This window comes from Alligator sinensis, unplaced genomic scaffold (assembly GCF_000455745.1).
Source record: "Alligator sinensis unplaced genomic scaffold, ASM45574v1 scaffold645_2, whole genome shotgun sequence".
Lineage (NCBI taxonomy): Eukaryota > Metazoa > Chordata > Crocodylia > Alligatoridae > Alligator > Alligator sinensis.
Window position 1 is genome coordinate 318824 of NW_005843108.1, and position 21710 is coordinate 340533.

The window sequence follows — 21710 nt, forward strand, 5'->3', positions numbered from 1 at the left end:
GTAGCTGCCTGCCTCTGCCCTTAAAGTAGCAGGCACCCAAAGGTGTTCTGCTGCACCAGGCACCCAAAGGTGCCCTGCCACAGAATATTTTTACTCTTTTGGCCAAAACTATTTGCCATATTTAAATAAAAGTTGCAAATAGTTTAAATCCCTTCAAAACTGCATTTTTTTGGGGGGGGAGAAATCTCCTTGCCCTACTTATGAGAAATTAAATAAAATCCTTTAATCTCTTTGTACATTTTTTATACAGTACAGCAAGCAAGTATCTGCCTATTAGGTAACTAGAATGCTGGCTTGAGCATAAATATATGATAGCACACAGAAGACCAGGATCTGCATCCTGTGTCTAATCTATTCATTCCCAGTTGCCTGCTTCTGACCTATATGTGGCTTGCAAGAGGTTTTCATCATAAAAGAAATTGAAAACTATAAAAAGAACACACACCCCTTCATTGCAGAGGGACATTGGGGTATACAAGGAGTGCCTTTTTTGACCATTTAGGCACAATATGCATTCACAAAGAACTAGTGAATGTTTTTTAAAACATTTTTTCAGTGACATTTTGAACTTTCTTTGGAAGCTCCTGTGTAGATTTCCACTGAACACATCCATCCTCATTGGCTTAGCTGATGACAATGATGTTTAATGAAAGAGGATAGCTATGCCTACAGTAAAGCTGTAGTGGAATGCAGTTGAAGTGAGATTTGTTCCAGGGCAATTTCTATCTGCTCCTGCATCCTGGAGACATCCAGCACTGCATGGAAATCAGTGAGAATGCTTTTCTTTTTTCCTTTAAAGAGAGAATGTCTCAATCCACAATACTATTATTTTCTCCTCTTACTTAACAGCTGGAATCTAAAATCTCAGGGGAGGGGGAGGGGGAGAAGGGGGAAGGGGAGGTTGCAACTATTAGTCATGGAGACCAAGTTCATAATGTGGAACAAAATACAGACAATAACAAAAACTGTTTTGAATTCAAAACAGGAGCAAGAGAAAAGTATTTGTTTTAGTATGGTGAATTGTTTGTAGGTTGAAATATGTAAGTGTATTTGCTTATTAGAGTTTGGCAAAAAGCAAGGCAGTGTGGCATCTTAGACTAACTGCATTAGAGACACATAAGCTTTAGGTAACAGCATCTGATGAAGTAGGCAGTCACCTAGGAAAGCTTATGCCTCTTTGAACCAGTTATCCCCTCAGGGTGCAAACAAGTGTTCATTGCACCTGGTCTAGGTGTAGGTGGCTGAAAATAAGCACTACAGTGGCAGTGGGTACATGCAGGAGTTTGCTACTGCCATGAACAACACGTGCAACAAGAATTCATTGTTCCTGGGAGCCACATGGGAACTCAATGCAAGTAACTCAGGATTGGAGGAAGGTGGGGGGGTCTAGCAGGTCCATGGGAGGGGCTGGTGGGTCAGCAGGAGGGTGGGTGGGCAGGATCAGAGTAGGGGTAGCAGATCCACAGGGAAGTGAGGGTGTGGGTCTGCAGGGGGAAAGGGGATGCTCAATTGGGAGGGAATGTCAGGGTCAGGGGGCGGGGAAGCGGGGCAGTTGGTGTAGTCTTGGGGCCAGAGCCAATTGCCTGGGTTTTCCCAGCCCCAAGAGTGCTCTCCAAACACATAGAAGCCTTCTGAAGATTGGGTTAACTCTTTATTCTATATATATAGTGCACCTACTCAGGTGAACTTGTGTGCTATTTTGGAGGGTGATTTAAACCCTCTGCATGCCTGTACAACTGGGCATGTAGGTTGACTTAACACTGGTTAGGGTGATCTAAAGGTAATGAATGTACATTTCTTAAGATGCCACCCTGCTCTGCCTTCTGCCTGACTTCCAGCTAACACAGTTAATTATGTCCCTTACTAAAGTTGAAAGGGTTGTTCTTGGTTAAGCAATACCCTGAATTTTAGGATTAAAAAAAAAAAAAATTCTAATATAAATTGGAACATTTTAATTAAATGAATGTCAATAAAACATTTTATTGAGATATGATGTTTTTATTGAAGCCGAGCCCATATCACAGAAGCATAATACACTGTAATATTGAGCCAAAAATTAATTTTTATTATGCATTTCTTATTTCTTGCTCAAACTCAATTAAATATGTTTTTGAATTGTAAAGCTATTGTTAAACTAGTCTGAATGTCTTTGAATACATACTTTCTCAGACCGCGTACTGTAGTCTTTACCTTGGCAAGCCATCTTTCCTTCATCTAGCAATTCAAGGACTGTAAGACTGGGCCCAAAGTGTCATTTACGGACTTGCTATTGTGGCTTTATTGCATTCATTTGACACATGGAATTCTACTTCCTGTACAGAGCTTCCTGCTGGCAGTGTGAGTTCTCTGAATGATAAATAATCTTGATTTTTTTATGCAATATTGTTTGGTCTAGTCCCAGCTCATTGTTTAAAAAGGGTGTGAAAGGGTTTGACCTATGAGATGGTGATGCTAAAAGTAAATGGCAGGTGTATGAATGACGCTGCTTCATGAATAATCCCGGATCCTCACAGACGTATAAGATTACTGAAATCTTTTTAGCAACTTAAACATGAAGCTAGTCAAAAATCACGTGATTTCATTTAACTTTTAGTTACTACATTGAGTAAAAGCTTGTTTTTGTTTTATGCACCAAGCATTAAAAGGACTTTTTAGTGGGAACTCAGTACTTACATGCTTTAAGTTCTGTGTTCTAGACAAATTCCAACTACAGAAATTAAATTTTGGCTGTTTAAATTGTTTCTGTTTCATTTAGTTATGGTAATGTTCTTTTCCCCTCTCGCTGCTAGGTGTTGCCAATTATGATTCATCTCAGGGGCAGTTTCAAAGAGTTGGTTATGTTACAACAATGCAAAATCATTTATGCTGGGTAATAGATAAGAACACGTGTGCGTGTCTATATGTGGCTCTGACTGTGCAATACCTGCTGGTACTGCACAGTCTCAGCTGCACACAGGTCATTTTCAACTCTCCTCTGCAGTAGCAACAGGTCAGTTAAAACCCTATTGTGCAGTAGTGCCGCCAACGCTATGTCGCATCTCATGTAGATGTGCCCTGTCTGTATTATTCTATTGAAGATGCATTTGGCCCAACAAGTATATATCAGCTATTGCATACATTTGGAAGTTTATGTTCCAAATACATGGGTAATAGAGTGAAAAAAGTGATTGAGGAATTGTACAGAAGTAAAAAATCACTAATTTATGAATTCACTGTCCATTTTCTCACTGACTGAGTTGTTTTCTAAAGATAAAATTTAAATCTGAATGGAGGAAGGAACTTAACAAAGTACTGACTAAATTTAAATCTCCATTGCTGATTTTTTTTTTAAATTAGGTTTAGGAATCATAATAGGGTCTTTCTATAAACAAGTGCTGCTTTTGCCAGCCAGTCCATGATTATGGACCTGTTTAATGAAGCTTAACCATTTAGAATTAAGAAGAGGTCTTTATCTAATTTATGTGGGGTTTTGTATCACAATGTTTTTAAAAATCAGCTATTGAATTAAATACTGAACTTTTAAAATATTTTATTTATTCTTTAGGTTTATATCCCTTCTTATCTGAAAGGATCAGAGCAGCTGTATATAAGATAGAATTGAAGAAAGAATGTAACCTAGGGAATGAATCAGAGAAACCACAATAAATTCTTTTAAAACTTGTGACAGAATAATGATTGGTTTTTCAAACTTGTTTAATATAGTGTGTTTATTGGTGCACACACAAAGTGGATAGATTTGAAATTCAGGTTGGCTCTACTTATTTAATTGTTAGGCCAAGGTACAGTCAGATGCAGGAGTGGAGTGATGAGCCCAAAATGTTTTATTGGAATTTGTGGTTTGGGAAGAAGCTGTGGAGAACCCCTCCAAGAGAGGGGATAAATTACCTTGCTTACTGTGTTGGGTATACTGGAAAACACTGGCTGTATGCATGTACTGGTGATGGGCAAAGACAGATAAAAATGAAGACAGACTAAAACATACACCTAACTTTTTTGTGTGGGTGCCTAAGTGAACATGTAAAATGGAGGCACCACTCCCTGCTCCCTTATTAAGGATAGTTGATTTAACATTGAACAAGGTAGGTGAATCTGTTTTTTATATAGTAAAATGAATCTTCCTTAAAAGAGCAGCACTTTCAGAGTATTAAAAGAACTTGATGGGAATTGACAATAATTTAGTTAAGTAGAGTTACCATTAGTTCAGAATGGTTCTTTTAGTGCTTAGTGTCAGTTCTTTCTGTTCTTCCAAATTATGTTAATTGTAAAATTAAACTAATGCTTCAAAATTCTTAGTCTTAATTCTCACTGAAGGCTGCATTGGTGAGTGCATGTGGAGTGTATATACATACAGATTAATAATATATATTTTTTATTATTATTCATTAATAATTAATCATTAGGCATTTTTTTTTCAGCCAAGCTTCTATTTTGTAAAGACTGCCCTCTTTCAAAATGGCCACTATTTCCCATTGTTTATGTAACCCTTCTCCCAGGCCCTGGTGGCTGTACAAGGGCCAGAGTCAAATTTGGGGGGTTTGGCTCAAGCCCTTATCCAGCCACCTAGGAAAACCTCACCTACTGAAAAAACAGCTTCCCTGCATGCAAGCAATTTGAACAAATAGACTGGTTTATTAAAGATAATTAATTAATAAGAATAATCAATCCTTGTCTAATCCTCCCTATTAAAACTCCCAACTATTATAACCGCAAAATAGCTAATAGCCCAAATTCCAAACACTAAACTCAGTCACAGTTTTAACTGTAAAAATCCCTATCCTGGGACTTGCCACCTTGCCCCACCCAGGGAGGAAAGAGGAACTTTTTCCAGGGTCACTGAAGAAGATTTTGTCACTGCCTACTGGTGCCTGGGCAAGCATGGCTCAGGTCTCCACCGTCTGCCACTCAGGGTGGCTCAGGCCCCATCCCTCTTGCCACTCTGGGATGCCACTGCTGCTTAAAGGGTGCCACTTGGGTTTGCTGTTGCTGCTCTGTGTGTCCTGTTTAGAGTCTCTGCTGCTGTGGTGCTCGGGGTCAAGGCTGAATGCACCCCCTTGGACATGTCAGCTCTGAGTCTCACTAGTAAGACCGCTTCAGCTGCCTCACATCAATGAGGGTTTACCAGCCTCCGTGAGATTGTTTTTAACGGGGGACTCTGCACTGGAGTCTCCCTGGATTCTCCAGGCTCTCCAGTCACAGCCCTAAAGCTGATCTTCCTTGGGCTTCCTTCCTTGGCCCTTCAGAGGCCTCAGTGCTCCCACTGCCATCCCTTCTAGTCCCCATAACTGCCACGGAAGCCTCCCGTCCCCCATGCAACTGTCCCTGGGGATCCCAAACAAGGCATAGGCACATACAGGCCCTCACCCTTTTGACCCTGTGCACCACACAGGAGCAAGCAGAGCCACCGTGGGAGAGTTCGAGAACCGGCGCCCCGGTCATAAACATGCCGTGACAGTTAGATGGAATTCCGTTTTGCTCCTCAGGTGCGCGGCCACTTGGAGAAGAGCATTTGGTCTTCTCAAAAAGGAATGTGAGGCCACAGAGTGCTTTTAAAGACAGCAACTGGCTTCACTCAGTGGAAGTGAAGGGAAACGGAGGCCATTTTGAGAGAGGGCACCTGACTTCTGAGAACAATGGGAGGTGGCGGCCATGTTGAAAAAGGGAGGGTCTCCTCAGGTTTCTGTGAAGGAGGAGACCGCTGGAATCTGACTGCCATCATGAGGTGAGCTTTGAGTTATGGAAAATAGCAAGAAAAACACGAAAAAAACATCACTCCCAGATATGTATTTTGCAAAGCAAAGCATTGCACCAAATCTTCCCAGCAGAGAAGGTCAAAGGAACTGGGGTGTGGGTGGAAAATGGCCAGGGAAGAGGAGGGCAGGGAACTGGTGTGTGCGTGTGTATGTGTGTGCGCGCTTGCACAGGCACACACAGAGAACTGTGAGGAGCAGTGGGATGCATGTGCAGACAGTCACCTATGCACCCGCCATACTGCGCTTCTCTTGCTTAGTAGCCGCTCGTGATAACATTTCCTTGCTCCTTCTTTACAGCCCTCCTCATTCCTTTGAGTGGACTGTTTTCACTTCATGTTTAAATTTTGCCTGAAAAATTGAGTATTAACAAAAAATTGCTTGATTTCTCTCCTCTCCCCTTCCCCGTAATTGTAAGCTACAATATAAGTGGAGTTGTGAACTTCATTTCATTTTTTTCTCCTCTCACCACCTCCCCTCTTTCCTTAGATAATGTATTCTCTAAAATTGTAATTGGCCTCCAGCCTCTTTTAATACATTTTACATTTTTAAGTAAAAAAGACTTCTGTAGAGTTGGTGTCATGAGTACCTGGCACCTTTCAGAGTTGGTGCCAGTATTCCCATCCAGTCATAACTCCAGTTGACAATTAACTTTGTTAATGAAAAAGAAACCTTTCTGAAGGTTTGATTTTTCTTTGTAATAGTTAGAAGTTATAAAGTACTTTACATGTTCAGAATATTGCACAAATAATAACCCTAAAACCCTCTCTCGGTGGTAAGTAAAGAAACAATCTTATCTTCATTTTACACAATCATCTTAACTTTCTAGTCAGTCATATTCAGCATATGGTTTCATTTTGAAAGATCAACCTAAAAATAAACTCTTGCATCACTTGACTGGTAAATCATATAATTTATTACAGTACATCTGTCCAAGAGAGACTCCCATGTTTGATGATGGTTAATAGACCATAGTGATACTTATTTCATTTATATATTCCTTTCCTGGTGTAATTAATATATATGAATATAGAAACAAAACCAAGAAGCACAAAATCTTCCAAAATATTTAGTTTTCAATTCTTTATTAGCACATCCTACCTTCTTATTGATATATCAGAGAAACCATAACAGAGGTTCCATGTGTTAAGACACTAATTGAATCTTGGTTCTCTAGCAATACCCCTGAATACTGCTGTACTATTAAAAGACACAAACATTTGAATTTTAAATGCAGCATTTTTTGAATTTTAAAATTCATAGTATCTTAAATTTAACAGTATTGTAGAAAAACAAGGATAGAAAGGGGATCAAGAGATAATTTAGTCCAAACGCTTGCTTGTCTTCTCTGTTTAAACCTTACCAGCTAAATATTTGTCTAATCTGTTCTTTAAAACTTCCATTGATGGAGACTTCACGGCCTAATTAGATAATCTGTCCCAACACTTAACTGCCTTATAGTTACAAAGTTCTTCCTAATAGCAAACCTAAATTTCCCTTGTTGCAATATACTTCTTGTCCTCTCCCCTGCAGCCAGAGTATGACCCTCTACTTCATATATTTGAACTGAAATTTTAAAATAAATATGAAAATGAATAGGAGCTCCTAAGAGTTATTTTATTAATTTTTTTAAAATAAAAAAAATCCTGATCAGGTGAAGCACCCTAGCCAAGGGATAAATACATACATCTGCTAAAACTAAGAGTGGAGTTGTTAGATGTTTAACATTGTCATCTTTAGGTTTCAGAGTCAACTGCTTGTTGAGTTGGAAGAAGGAAGTTGTTAGATCCTGAGTTTCAGGTTTAAGGACTAAATTACACACACACACGCGCACACACACACACACACACACACACACACACACACACCCCTAATTTTTTTTTTTTTGCACCCATGAGCAAGATTGTATAGCAAGGTCTTTGCCCCCAGAATTGTGGAGTATGATAAATCTGTATGAGTTACATTCTTGTTTAGTCCATAAAGTAATTTTTATTAATTTAACTGTCAATGCACTTTGCACTGTATAATCCTGACATAAGAACTTATACAAATTGCTAACAAATAAAAAAAAAGGTTAAAAGAACAAATGAATTGAAAGATCCCTATCTATCCTTGTGACAAGGTATTTAGCAGAATTCACATATTTATTGGTATCTGACATGACCACACCATGAGTACTCCTGCTGTGGCCTTGAATGTGCAACCTTTGGGTGGTCAACTGCACACCTTAGCACCTGTACTACCCCAACCCACAAGAGCCTTGTGCAGAAATTTAAATTGTCATATTTTTTCTTTTTAAGCTTTATATATTATATTTATTCCATTTGAAAATACACAGTTCTCTGCAGAATATCATTTAATTCCATTTTCACATACCCTGTATACACAAGACTCTCCTTTAGAGCTAGCAGGTGATTTGAGTACACAAGGAATGAAAGTCCAGATCCAAAATTAATAGGGAATTTTGTTTTTAATACATAAGTATATGCATAAATATTAACTTTAGCTAGATTTTTTTGGCTTTCTCTGACCTCCTTTTGTTTCATTGATTTGTCATTGTTCTGTTACCCAGTTTTTTATCTATTTAATTTGTAGCTGTGTTTTGGAAAGTAGACTGTAATGCAGATTTTAAAAGTGATATTGGTATTCAATAAATTGAGAAACCATTAGCATAATGTAGTACCTGCATCCTGCTAGGGGCTCACAATTTTGGCTGCAATGCATCAAATCACGTTAAGCAAGTGAGTAACTCTGCTGAGATCAGTGCAACTATTCACATGCTTAAAATTAAGCATTTATTTAAATGATCTAAAGAATTAAGGTCAGAGTGTTTGCTTCTTTGCAGGATTGAAATCTTACTGTTCCAAGAATGAATTATTTCTTCAGAAAAAGACTGAAGAAAAAAGTTTTGGTCGGTGAAACACTGCTCAGCTTGGAAGGACTTGGTGGTAATCTCCCCCCACCCCCCAATCTTATAATCAAGTGGGAAAGCACAGGCATACTAGTAAATGCTACCTGTTTAGCAATCAGGCACAAAGCAGAATTGCTATGTGTATTACTTGTCAAAATAATAATCATGAGTGTTGCCCTGGTGAAATGAAGAATTGCCCTAGGTTTGCTCAACATTTGGACCATGTTTACTGAGCAGTTTGCAAATTCAGATTAATTTTGTGTTTGCAGTAAAACTTAAAGCCAGGTGGTTCTGCTTGGTTTGTGGTTTCATCAGCCTTTGCAATAGCTCTGCTTAATGCTGTCCTATTTTTACTGTAAAATGTACATGAGCAATGGCTTCTACCTAGGAAAACTAGGGTTTTTTTCCTTGTTTAAATAGCAACATCATGTTCTGTGACAACTGCTTGCTACACTAGCCATCACCTTCCCTATTACCTCATCTTTCCCCATGTCCATCTATGATAGCTTTCTAGTTGCACCTCTGGATTTTAGGAAAAGGGCCATATTTTCTTCAAATATTAGTCCATGAAATCTAGCACAATGGAGCCCTGATTCATAGCTACTTTCGCTTTTATTCAAACATTATTTTACCAGAACGGATGTAAAATACCTGAAGAGCTTTTATCCCATTTCAGATAATCATGGGGAACATCTTATTTGAATCAGGGCTCGCCAACTGCAGCCTTCAGGCTGTGTGCATCCTTTGAAGGTTTAAACTGCAGACCATAAGGCTTATCAACATGTCTGCAGGAGCCACTGCACTGGCCTAGCTCCAGAACCCAGGGGGTGAATGCTGCCACTGCTTGCCCTTGCCCGCTACTGCATTTAGGGTCTTTGATTACCACTGGTGGCTCAAATTGGCAGAGATGAAATTGGCAGAGGTAAGAGTGAACAGTGACAGCGTTGCACCAACGCAGCGGCTCCAACAGATGCACCGACAAACTGACACTTTTTTATACTATACTTTTTTTTTTACTACACCTCATTTCTTTTACTCTATAAAACAGAAGTGCATACCCTGTCACGTCTGGCCTGTTTCTGGCCTGCAAGAAGCACCTGCTCCAGATCTGGTCTATGAGAAATTTTGTTTAAATAACTACACATGTATTTAATAGGATGTGTTCTTGTTACTATATCTGGGGATAACTGCTGTATGAATAATGGACTTTCTGAAACTCAAAAATAAAAATAAATTTGATTCAGGTTCACACAAATGTTGGGTTCAACCCAGAACAAGATAGTCCATTCCTTTTCTGATTATTTTATGCCCTTTAAAAAAAAATCTTTAAACATATTTTGGTCAGTTGTAAAATGAAAATAGCATTTGAAAATGAAATGTCAAAATATTTTGGCTGGAAAATATAGAAACAAAAATTTAACATTTTTGAATTTTTCCCCTTTTTGGACAACAGCTGAAATTAACTCAAATTCACAAATAATTTGAACCCCTTTCAAAACTGTACCTTTCAGTGAATTCTCAAAGAAATTTTCTGTCATGTGATCTATGAATATGGATCAGAATATTGTTTTCCTTTTAGGAAATGGCTTTTCTCCCCTAGATTCCAGAAATTTAATTTTATTCTTCGATTGAATTTATTGATCTTTTTAAAATTAAATTTTTGAACCTTCATGCTTACGTTCATGTTCCTCTTAGTTTTTAGCTCCATCAGCCGTGTTTTAGCTTTCCTCCTCAAGGTCCAGTGTCAGACCCAGTTGTTTATAACTGATTATCATAAAAGGCTACAATGTCTTTTCCTGCCTTCCCTGCTGTAAAGCTCAAGACATACATGCAGCTGTATTGGCTAAATTAGCAAAAACTTGTCTTTATCCTCTGCTTTCCATGCTTTTTGTTAGTCCTCTCTTGTTATTAGTGATGCATTACTATTTTGCTGATACTTGCATGTTTGAATCAGGGCCCAGTTATGCTAGGGTCTATATACAGCATCCCTTGCACATGTGCACACACAAAATGAAAGATGGTCCCTGCCTAGACAGCTAACAATCTATAAAAAGGTATGAGTACTTGCCATGTGCAAGATGTCTTTCCCTATTGAAATGTTGGCCTTGTAATAAGAATACTGTTATGCTCTACTGCCACAGTGTGACTGCTGTGCGGAAAGCAGGAAAGCTGTTGAGTCTTGTCAACTCTACTGGGGCCTCTGATGCATATTCATTTAAAGGCACAATGGTATCTGATTCTCAATACCAACAGTTGCACCTCCTGGTATACCACACATGTGTGGAAGGAGGCATGATTGTGGGATCAGACATCAAATCCCAATTGCTCCTTATTGTCAGTGCAGGGGAAGCCTAGGATCATGATCCTGCTCCTCCAGCACCAGCAAGTAGCAAGCTGGGTGCCCATTGGTGGGAATGCCAGTCAGCTGATCAGTGCTTCCAACCTTGAAAGGCTTTGGTGTGCTGCCGCAGCTGGGAGCACCAGTCTGCTGACAGACACTCCCAGCTTTGAAAGGCTCTGGTTCATTCCCTAGGCTAGGAGTGCCAATCAGCAGACCTGTGCTCCCAGCTATGGGAGCACCAATCAGAGGCCTAGCTCTCCCAGCCACAGGAGCTCACCAGAGTCCTTCAAGGCTCCTGAGGCTGGGAGTGCCAACCAGCTCACTGGTACAACCCATCACAGCACACCAGAGCTCTTCAAGGCTCCCATGCGCTCCTGAGGCTAGGAGTGCCGATCAGCTGATTGGCATTCCCTGCCCCGGGCATGCACTGGCCACCTGTTCCATTTAAGGTGCGATGGGAATCAGCCACAAAATCATTAGACATACTTCATGTAATCATTTTGTGGTTTATTCCCTGTTTTATTGTGCCATTAATTGTATGAACACAAAGCTGGATTAATCACATCCTAAGTGCAATTTCCGCCAGGGTTCTGACTAACTGCCAGATCTGTAACTGAAGACCTATCATGAGGTTTTAGACTAAACACAACAGTCCCAAGAAATCTGAGTAGACTTTTAGCCTCTGACTATGGGACTGCATGAAGAAAGACCCTCCTAGCTCTGGTTCTAGAATTCCTATATGCAGAGCCCGATTTAGGTGGTGCCCTGAGTGAACTTGTATTTTGGCACCCTTCCCCCTGCTTCAGAAATAAAGCTGTAATCTCAAAAGTTTTGTATAATTTACTAAAAAAAATGCGAGAAAGGAAATGACACAAAGTTCAGTTAAATTCTATTTTATTCAAATAATAAAGAACATAAGTCATAAAAAATAACATTATGGTTAAGTGACAAATAAGTTAAACATTAAATTAAACACTAAACTAATCAGTAACAATAACAAATAAAAACCTTTCTTGACCAAGATCCCAAGACTCAGAAGATGACTCTGCATGCCTTTGCTGCCAGAAACTGATATTGCTTGTGATAGTTCTATATTTTGAGCTACAGCATTCTTGATAGACAGGATGGCCATCAAAGGCAGCTTGTCATCTCCCATGGTTGATTGCAAATATGTTTTTATGAGCTTCAGATTTGAGAAGCTCAGTTCTCAGCTTGCCACCCATAGAAGCTTAGTTAATAGGATCCTGAGTGCTATCCATGGGCACATCCAGACAAGTGTGCACATGTAGTTTGCGGCACTGCAGAACTGTCTGCAGCACCACAAACCACACACACCTCACATGCAGGCTTTCTCCATGTTGCTAACTTGCAGTGCACCAGGTTTTTTGACAGTGGGAGATTGACTGCTAGCCAGGCTCTGTACACCTGGATTGCTGCTACTGGAGCCCCAGGAGACTCCCAGGATCCCAGATAAGGCTACTGCGGCCAGCCCAGGTGCTGGCCCCAGCCTTCCATACCCCACCCAGGGCAACTTGCCATGTGCCAGAGCATGTATGCATGGGCAATCCCTGGGGACAAGTAGCGGCCACACAGCTATGTGTGGGACAGGATATTGGAGGGAAAGGAGGGCTTTGTGTTTGTCTCCCATCTAATGTTGGATGTTAGTTATAGAGAGGTATTCCAGTTAATACTGGAGTGACATTGAAATGTATGTATCGAATTTCCTGCTCTAGTGCTTTCTGCATTGCCTTTGCTAATTCTGGAAATGTGTTTTTATTCTCCAGTTTCTCCTTTTCTTGTGAAAATAGTTTTTCTGCATTCTACGCTTGCAAAATGGCTTTCATTATTACAGTTTTACTGAAGAAACAGGTATGGATGAAAAAATATTGGTTGAAAGAAAACTAAGGCCTTGTTCAGTGTTTTCTGTATCATAGACATCCTTAGTATTTAGCCAGCTTGGGACACTGGATGGTTCAAGGGATTAGTTATTAATCATTTCATCTTTAAATTATCAGTTCAAATCTAGCCTAGACAATTGCAAAGTATTACATCTAGTTCATTTGTTTACATGAAATAAGTTTGGTAGTTGTAATTCATTTCCCATTAAATTGATATTCATATCACAAAAGCACATACCAAAATGGCTACTGGTTGATCCATAGTAGATACCAGTGCCTGGTGTGAGCCTGCAGAAACAGTCCCTACTATTAAAAGCTGTGGGACAATGTAGTGAAAGCTTATGTTGCTGTTACATCCCTTCTGTCACTAAAAGACTAAAATAACTGCCAGCCAGCAGGAAATACAGGAACAGGGGCAGATCTGGGGGAGAGGGGGCATGCAGTGGTGCATTTACAACCCCTCCTCCCCTTCCTTTGATTCCTGTTCTTTTAAAATCAACTGCCTGGAAGAGGCAGTGTCATTTCTATTCAGGCAGCACTGAGAGAGTTAATTGACTTCATGGCTCATTATGATTTACCTGATTCCTCCTAATCTCTCCTCATTCCATAGGTGTTAATGACCCTGTGTCCTTGTTAATGGTCTTGATGGTCCACTATTGTTAAAAGAAAAAATCTCTGTTGTTAACAATTGGTGGAACAGGTGCAGCTTTAAGGCATGATGTTGAGGTTTCATAGCAGAGAACTATAGCAGAGAACAGCCTGGAGAAGAGAAGGCTCAGGGGGGGCTTGGTGCCAGCCTACAAGTATGTAAGGGGGGTGCATCAGTTGTTTACCAAGCATCCTCAAGGGATAACAAGGTCTATTGGCCACAAACTCCTGGAAGGTCGATTTAGACTGGACATAAGAAAAAACTTCTTTACAGTCCATGTGCCCAGGGTCTGGAACAGACTCCCCCTGGAGAGGTGGTGCAAGCACCTACTCTGGACTCATGCAAAAGGTGTGATCCCAGCAGACTTCCTGCCTGGTAGGGGGGCTGGACTTAATGATCTTGCAAGGTCCCTTCCAGCTCTATGAAGTCTATAAACTAAAACAATGAACAATGAAATCTATAAACTTAAACAAGAGTCTCGGCTATAACTGACACTCAGCAAGTCAAGACCACTTGTTTTGAGGCCTGAGATCTGCCAGGGCAGTGATGGCTGAGAGCCCACAGAGCTTGCATGGAATGAATTGGCCTGCAAAGCTGAGAGTTCTGGGTTTGAGATCCAGAAAGGACACAAGTAGGACTGTTGGCCAGGACAGGGAGGAATCTTGCAGGCAGCAAGGGGGAGGCCCTGGAAGGAGACCTGAGCCCACTTAGTGGCAGCAATGCAGATATAGACAAGGCAATGATGCCTGGCTTTAAATCTACCCCACCTGCCTGAGGTGAGACAACCTCCCCAAATTATTCAACATCAAGGTATAGGGGGTGGGGGGGAAGAGAATGGAGCCAGCCAGGCATGGGAGCCGCAGGGTCACTCACCAGTGGCACCCGTAACATCCCCACACACTGTAACCCTTGTATGCTTTCTTCTGATCTTTGTCCTTCTGCTGCTCTTGTTCTCAATGGTTTACTTTCTGAATTGCACTGTACTTGGCAGAACACTGTTACATTTCCTACCTTTTCTTCTTGGGATTTAAATTGTCTACTGTAATATTATTATTTCCTTTGGTTCTGTTTTTTCTCCCTGGGATGCTTTTGCTTTTACATTAGTGTCACAAACCTTGATCTTGGGGAGCCCCTAGAATCCCAAATTTCTCCCTACTGTTCTGCTGTCTCTCTTAAGGAACATACTGCCCCAGGACAACTCCTCATTCCTGCAAGCCTTAGTTCCACCTGCCTGACACCACACTTTGCATCTGCAACAGGGGAAACTGCTAGCTCCAGGGTTTTCACCCCTGGCTTGTATAAAATGTATAGATTTCCACCCCTTTTCCCCCAGCCCCTGAAGAAGAGTCTGGCCTGAAGTTATCAATTTTCCTGAAAATTGTCTTTACCATAGGCAATCTCTGAACTATAACAGAGAACCAGAGGCTCCTGTTACTTAAGGGTGAAGGAGCAGCAGAGAGAGCCCCAGATGGGGGAAAGCTGCCCATTATGAGCAGCCAGGGAACAAGTGCCTGGGGATTTACCTACTTCAAGCCATTATTATAGCAGAGGCCAGCAGCACTAAGTTTCCCCGGGGCTGAGCTGGCAAGTTAAATCAGAAATCACCTGGGGCAGCTCAGGGAGACATATGACAAAAATGGGGTGTGGCTTCTAGCCATATACACCCAGGGCTTTGGCCAGAGTAGTCAGTCTGCCTCTAGGAGTTGCTGATGGAAGAGCTCTAGGGCAGAAGAGGCAGAGAAACTCCTGGTTGATGTCTGGACTGCCTTGGGAGAAGAGCAAGTAGAAATGCTGCTGGCTTGCAGGGGAATAGGACTCATGGTAAGGGGGAATTGAGCGATACAGCCAAGCAGCTGGGGCTTGGGCTTGAGCTTAGACCCAGTTGAGGATTTGTGTTATAGTCAGAGGGTTTATTTTGGATTAGAGTTAGATACCGGTGGTTTGGGTGGGACTGTGAGGGGTAGTTTCAGAGGTTCCATAGTGCCTAAGAGGCATGTGACTGCTAGGCTTATGCAAATAGAGAACTATTGAATCGGCAGAATCTGAATCTGAATCCAGAGGCCAGCGATTTGATTCAGATTGCTTTTCTAAATCGAATTGGCTTTGGAAGATTCAGCACCGTTTTGGAGAACTTCAGAGATTTGGCCATAGAGTATAATGGGGAATCAATGAAATACCTATAACTTTGTCATTTTTTTTTTGGCTGCTTCATATGAAACTTGCCAGGATGGTAGCCCCTGCTGAGGCCACAGTTTCTGCCAAGTTTCAAGGAGATAGGTACAGGGGTTTATGGTAAACTGCACCTCAAGCTGCTGACAAGCAAAACTTGTGACGTGTGAAGGTGCGCCCTCATTGGTGCTGGGGCCTCTACACAACACAGTAGTGTGCCCCAATTAGGTTGCCTCCTCCCCTACAGCCTCATCCCAGTCCACCACTTTATATGACAGCAGGTAAGACAATCCGGTGTCTTTTTTTTTTTTTTCTAACTATACAGTTGCCGTACTAAAATGTATTTTAGCAAGCTTTTGCGTTGGAAAAACCCTTTGTCAAGCTGAGGAAGCACCTGCAGTTGTGTGTCTGCTGGTCCTGAATGGAAGGAATAGTAAAGAAGCCAGAGGCTGGCCTGGCATGAAATGCAGGCAAGAAAGTCAGTCAGTGAAAATGGAAATGGAGGTGTCAAGGGGTGAGGGACAGGCTAGGGTGGGGGAGAGAGGAGGATGTAGCAGTGCAGGTAAAAGTGCAGAAGTACCTGGGGAGTCAAAATGTCCTGCAGGTTGTAGTGCGTGTCAGAATTCCACTATCTAATCTATACTGAGTTCACGAGTTTCTGTACCTAGGAAACTGATGAAGTGCAGTCCATAGGCCCGGCTCTGAAAAGTGGTTTGAAAATTCAAACAAGCACCTAATCTCTTCACCAGAACTGAAGCCAACTTCCTACAGCTCAAAACACAACCTGCCAACAATCTGCAGTACCCCAATAAACTGCACAACAGAATATATCAAAGATGACAGTACCCAACTACCTATGGGGGCACATTCCTCACCAAAAAAACACTCTGCCTTCAGTCTCCCAGGCCTGATCTTGAGAGGGAACAGTTTACAAACCACTTTTCACTTTTACCAACCCCAGCCAGGATTGTGTGTGTGCACCTGTTAGCTGGAGGGTATGGCATTTCCTACCCACCTTTCACCAGGGGATCATCGGTCCTAGCATTTACAGGGCTGCTGTGCTGCCAGCAGTCCCACCAGGCTTCCCTACTCTGGCAGGGTGTAGTTTTAGTGGTCATGCCCAGGACCTGGGGCCTCCTTCTCCACAGCCCTAGCTCATACCTCCAAGTTTGTTCTGACATGGGAGAGAGCTCAGTAGGGATATGTTTTTCCCCTGCTGGCTGGTGATGCAGTGAGTGTCCCCTCCAGATGAGGGCAGGGCATTAACTGTTTTTTAAAACATGAAAAAAGGAAATAGGTGCAGACAGAGTGAGGAGGGTGGCACTCAGTCCATCTGCAGGCGGAGCTTGGGGAACCCCAGCAGGGGGAGGTTCACCTTCAGGAACACCAGCTGCTCCACCAAACCAGCATCCAAGCAGGTGCAGAGGAGTGTTGTAACATCCCCAGCAAATGCTGAACACCCTCTTGCCTGGAACACTGGTTGGTGGACAGGACAGGTGTTGCCGGGCAACCGTGGCCAGATACTGCTACATCTGGCTGCAGCTTGCCCAGTAGGCCAAGGGGTTATAGTCCAGTAGCTCCACATCCTTGGCGAGATAGGTAGCCACTGAAGCCTCGGCACTACCTGCCCAAGGCTGGTGTCTGGTGCATTTGGAACCCAGCATTGAACCCATGCCCTTGGCCCGCACTGGCAGTGGCTGGTGTGGAGGAGACATGCTGGTGCTGGGAGTGCTGTCACAGGAAAGTGGATCCCCCTCTTCCACATCCCCTCACCTCTTCCCTTCTGTCTCCTTGACTCTGTTGACCAGCACCTGCATCCAGTGATCAAGGGTTTTGGTGCTGCCAGTGCACATGCTCCCCTTCACCCTTTGGTTGCACATGCCTGCCAGTATGTGGACTGTACTGGACTGCAAGGGATCCAGCCGTCTCCTGATGCCCTTCTTCAGCCACCTCACCAGTGCCTGCATGTCTGGTGACAGCGGCTTGCCCCAGCCAGGAATATTGATCCCCTTGGAACTTCTCCATTTGGTTCTCCAGTTCCCTCACTATGGGGAGTCACCTGGCTAAGGAGGGCATCAGCAGTGCTGAGGGTCTCGGTGGCCTCGAGGAAGGGCTTCAGGACCACCAAGATCTGAGAGATGGTACCCCACTCAACTCTGTTAAGGGGACCCCTGATCCCGATCTCTCTGGCAAGGTCATCTCATGGATGGCCTCTCGAGCATCGGGTATGTGGAGTTCCACTGAGTCTCCACATCCTACATGCTTTTGTGCTGCGGGATGTTCAGCTCTGCCTGTTTCTCCCACAGCATCTTGCCTTCCTTGATGCTCAAGTGGAATTAGCCCACCACCTTCCTGCATTTTGAAATCAGTTGTCTGGTAGTGGTAGTGGTGGTGCCATCACTGGCAGCACTGTCTGCCTTCAAGGTGTCCCTGACTATGAGGTGCAGCCTGTGTGACATACAGTGGATGCCAACAAAGTTGGCATCATGGACAGCCTTCACCATATTGTCCTTGTTGTTGGTGACCATGAACCCATAGGTGAGCTCAGCCTGCCCAATGAGCAACCCCTGTACTATGCAGTTCATGGCTACTATGATCTCCCTTGCCATGTGGGACTTATCCAGCACCTTGGTTTGGAGGAGAGCCCACTGACGGCCTGACTGATTGTACCAGTGCCCTGTGAGGGAGAGGTAGGTATGATCGCCACCCCGGCTGCTCCAGATGTCAGAGGTGCTATGCAAGGCTACCTGTACCCCTGCCTTGTGCCTCTCCTCCCTCAAGTACTCCCTGCATGCCTCATACAGGGAGGGCACCACTGTCCTGCTAAAGGTGGTGCGTGCAGGCACTTGGTAAAATGGAGCCATGGGTGCCATGACCCACCTGAACCCTGGCCGCTCAGCTAAGGAGAAGGGCTGGCTATCCAGAGCAAGCATCTCCCCAATGACCTGGGTAATCTCACTTGCCTTGGGAATGTGCCCCCCTCTATCTGCAGCTTTCTCTCACTGCTCCAGGGTGGCCTGCCTCTGCTTTGTGGGGATGGGGGCTTTGGAGCAAGCAGGGGACTTTCCTTTGGACATGCTCGCACTGGTGCCAGGCTGAGCAGGAAGAAGGGCAAGGGGGTACTGCCTCCTGAGATGCAGCAGCATTGCTATGGTAGTGAAGTGTTTCACCTCATTGCCCATGCCGGCTGATCTGTCTTAGGCAGTGCTGGCAGATAGCATACTTGGGATCATCTGCCACCTCAAAATGATCCCACACTACACTACTCCCACACTTCTGGGTTGGGGGTGGGGATCCTGCCTTATCCCCCTCCTGAGCAGGCTGAAGCACAACAGCAGGAGGAGCTGACTCAGCTGAGCCACTTGCCTGAGCCTCTACAACCTCCTCAAGCAACTCTGAGATGCTTTCCAGAGAAGGAGACCTGGATCTAGGGGAACTTTGAGAGCTGTGGAGCACAAACTCAGATTCCTCCTCGGTCCCCAGAATCACTTTAGCCAGGGTGCTCAGGTCCACGGGTTCCAGCTCCAGCTCCTCCTCTGGCAGTGGGAGGCTCACACTGGGAGATGAAATTGGGGTGGAGGAGACTATCATTCTACTGCTGGTGCCTATTTCTGGAGTTAGGGGAGGTGGTGCAGGTACAGGGATGTCAGGTACTTCTCCCACCTCCTTGCTTCCACTGGCAGCAGAAGCCTTATGGCTGCTCAGGAAGAGGATGTGTCTATGTTTTGGGATGCGGGGGGAGGACTTGCAGCTCTAGCTCTCTCCCTACCCCCTGTAGCCCCTCTCCCTCCCCTGCCAGAAGACCTGGCACCTGCCTTTCCAGCACACTTCATATTAATTTTTCCTGTGCTGCAAAAGGTGTGTGACTGTGTGTCTGACTTCTGTGTTGTGTGGTTTCTTTACTCTGTTTTGTGTTGACTCTGCTATGATGATTATGATTACTTATTAATAACTATATATGCTGCCTCCTTCTGTTATGTGCTATTAGTATGAATCTGTGACTACTGCTTCTTGTTCTTCTGTGTTGTGTACTTAAAATAATATTTCTTCTTCTTCTTCTAGGAGTCTGACTTCTGTGTTGTGTATGTTAATCTCAAGCTGAATCTCTATATGACTTCTTCTTCTGTGTTGTCTTTAGACTGTATGTAAACTATTAAAACTAATTATAACTAATAACTATATACAATCTCTTCTTCTATGAATATCTGACTACTTCTATGATGTGTGTTTAATGTGTGCTTCCCTGCACAGTGATGGATCACACTGCCAGGGAAAACACTGAGCTTTCTTTTATAATAGTATTGAAAAAGAAAAGAGAACAAATATAAATTGAAAGAAACGAATTGGATAAGTAAAGTAGAGAGATTCTAAGCTAAGCTAAGCTATATGCTATCCAATCCTTTCTAAGAACAAAAAGGAGCAGGCGACTGACTAGGAAGCCAAGCCAGTCCAGTACCTTTCTGACACTGTTGCTCAGAACCAGCTCACAAAAGGCACAGAAAGCCTGCAGACAGAGGATTTTATACTGTTTCTATGTCCCTCCCCCAGATACTGTGATTAGAAGGGGAATCAGGGAGAAATCACAGCCACTGGCCAGCTAGAGATGTCAGTCCTCCCCCGTGCCCCCCGCTCCCCTTCCCCTCTCCGTTCCCCCTCCCTCTTCTATGTTTCTGTTTCCCCTCAAGGACTGTCTTCTGAATCACCAAATCTCTTCCGAATCTTTTCCAAATTGATTCAGAAAGTTTTAAGTTTCGAGCGATTCCATTTGGATTCAAAGATTCAGCCTCTGAATCAGGCCAAATCTTCTCTGAATCGAATCACAAACTGAAGCTTCACACAGCCCTAGTGACTGCCTTGAATACTGCCAGGAGTCGGATTCAAGGTGTAGTCAAAGACCTGGCAGCAAGGGTGAGCCTGAGAAGGGGAGAGAACCAAGAGAGGTAGAACCTGGGGCCAGAGGATCTGGAGCCCAAGACAAGGGCAGAGAGCCCAGAGAAGAGCAGAGCTTGGGGTCAGAGGATCCAGACAGCCAAAGCAGGGCTAAAATAGGGACAGGGAGCCCAGAATTAAAGTGACCCATGTAACAGCTGGTGGCTAGAAGCCAGGTCCAGTACAGTGAGCCCAGGCTAGAAGGCCCATCTAGGGAAAAAAGGCAGAGGCTGAGAAGGCCAAGGCTCTGACAAAAGGAATGATAAAAAAATGACATCTGCAAAGCATGGACACAGCTGTAGGGGAGATACAGCAGCTCTGATTATTCCATAAGGTGACTGGTGCCTTGGGGACACATGCAGGCCAGGAGGACCCACTTAACAGGAGAGACTGTTGTGACCAATGGAGTCAGAGAGAGAGGGAATTCACTGATCGCAATTGACTAGGGCTTAGTCTAAGACCTGTGTGCAGCCTCCCTTCTTTAATTCTCTCTCTATATAAAAGCCTTAGTCTGGCTGTCTGTCCGTAATGCTTTATTCACACTCTGATTGGTTGTCTGAAACCATGGGTGAGTGGTGCCTTCTGATCCTGGGGGGGGCACCAGCAACAAACCTGGAAGTGCTGCTGGCACTTCTCTCAGTGCCCCCACATTCTTGGGGGGAAACCGGCCATCGCCCCCCACTCCCTAGCTGGCAAGGGCCAATCTCAGGGGGGTCACATGAGTGGTGACAGAGTGGACAGAGTGGTGGGTGAGGCCAGCAGTGCTGACCTTGCCCCCCTTCCCTGCCCAGCCCTGCTCCTTGGAGGCAGAGAGGGATGGCAGGGACTGGAGTGCTGCCATGACAGAGGGGATGAAGCAGGGGGAGAGGCCAGCAGCACTGGCCTTCGTCCCGTCCCCCCCCAACTTCTGGCCCTGCTCCTGGGAGGTGGCTGTGGAGTGGGGTGATGGCTGCGCAGCACTGGCTTCACTCCCTCCACATACACACATGGCAGAGCACTGCCATGACAGCAGGGACAGGGGCTGGAGCTGGGGTGCAAGGCCAGCAGCACTGGCCCTGCCCCCCCC

General features: G+C 43.9%; 1 protein-coding gene across 1 annotated transcript in view; it reads left to right on the top strand.

Annotated features, from left to right (window-relative positions):
* Positions 1 to 8645: 8645 nt before the first annotated feature.
* Positions 8646 to 21710, top strand: part of LOC102369699 (cation channel sperm-associated protein subunit beta-like) — a gene marked incomplete at its 3' end in the record, with an annotated part of 35896 nt that continues 22831 nt past the window's right edge. Inside the window, exons 1-2 of the mRNA XM_006037401.1 lie at positions 8646 to 8695; positions 12784 to 12868. Coding sequence (XP_006037463.1) covers positions 12833 to 12868 — 36 coding nt within the window. The remainder of the gene's footprint in view (positions 8696 to 12783; positions 12869 to 21710) is intronic.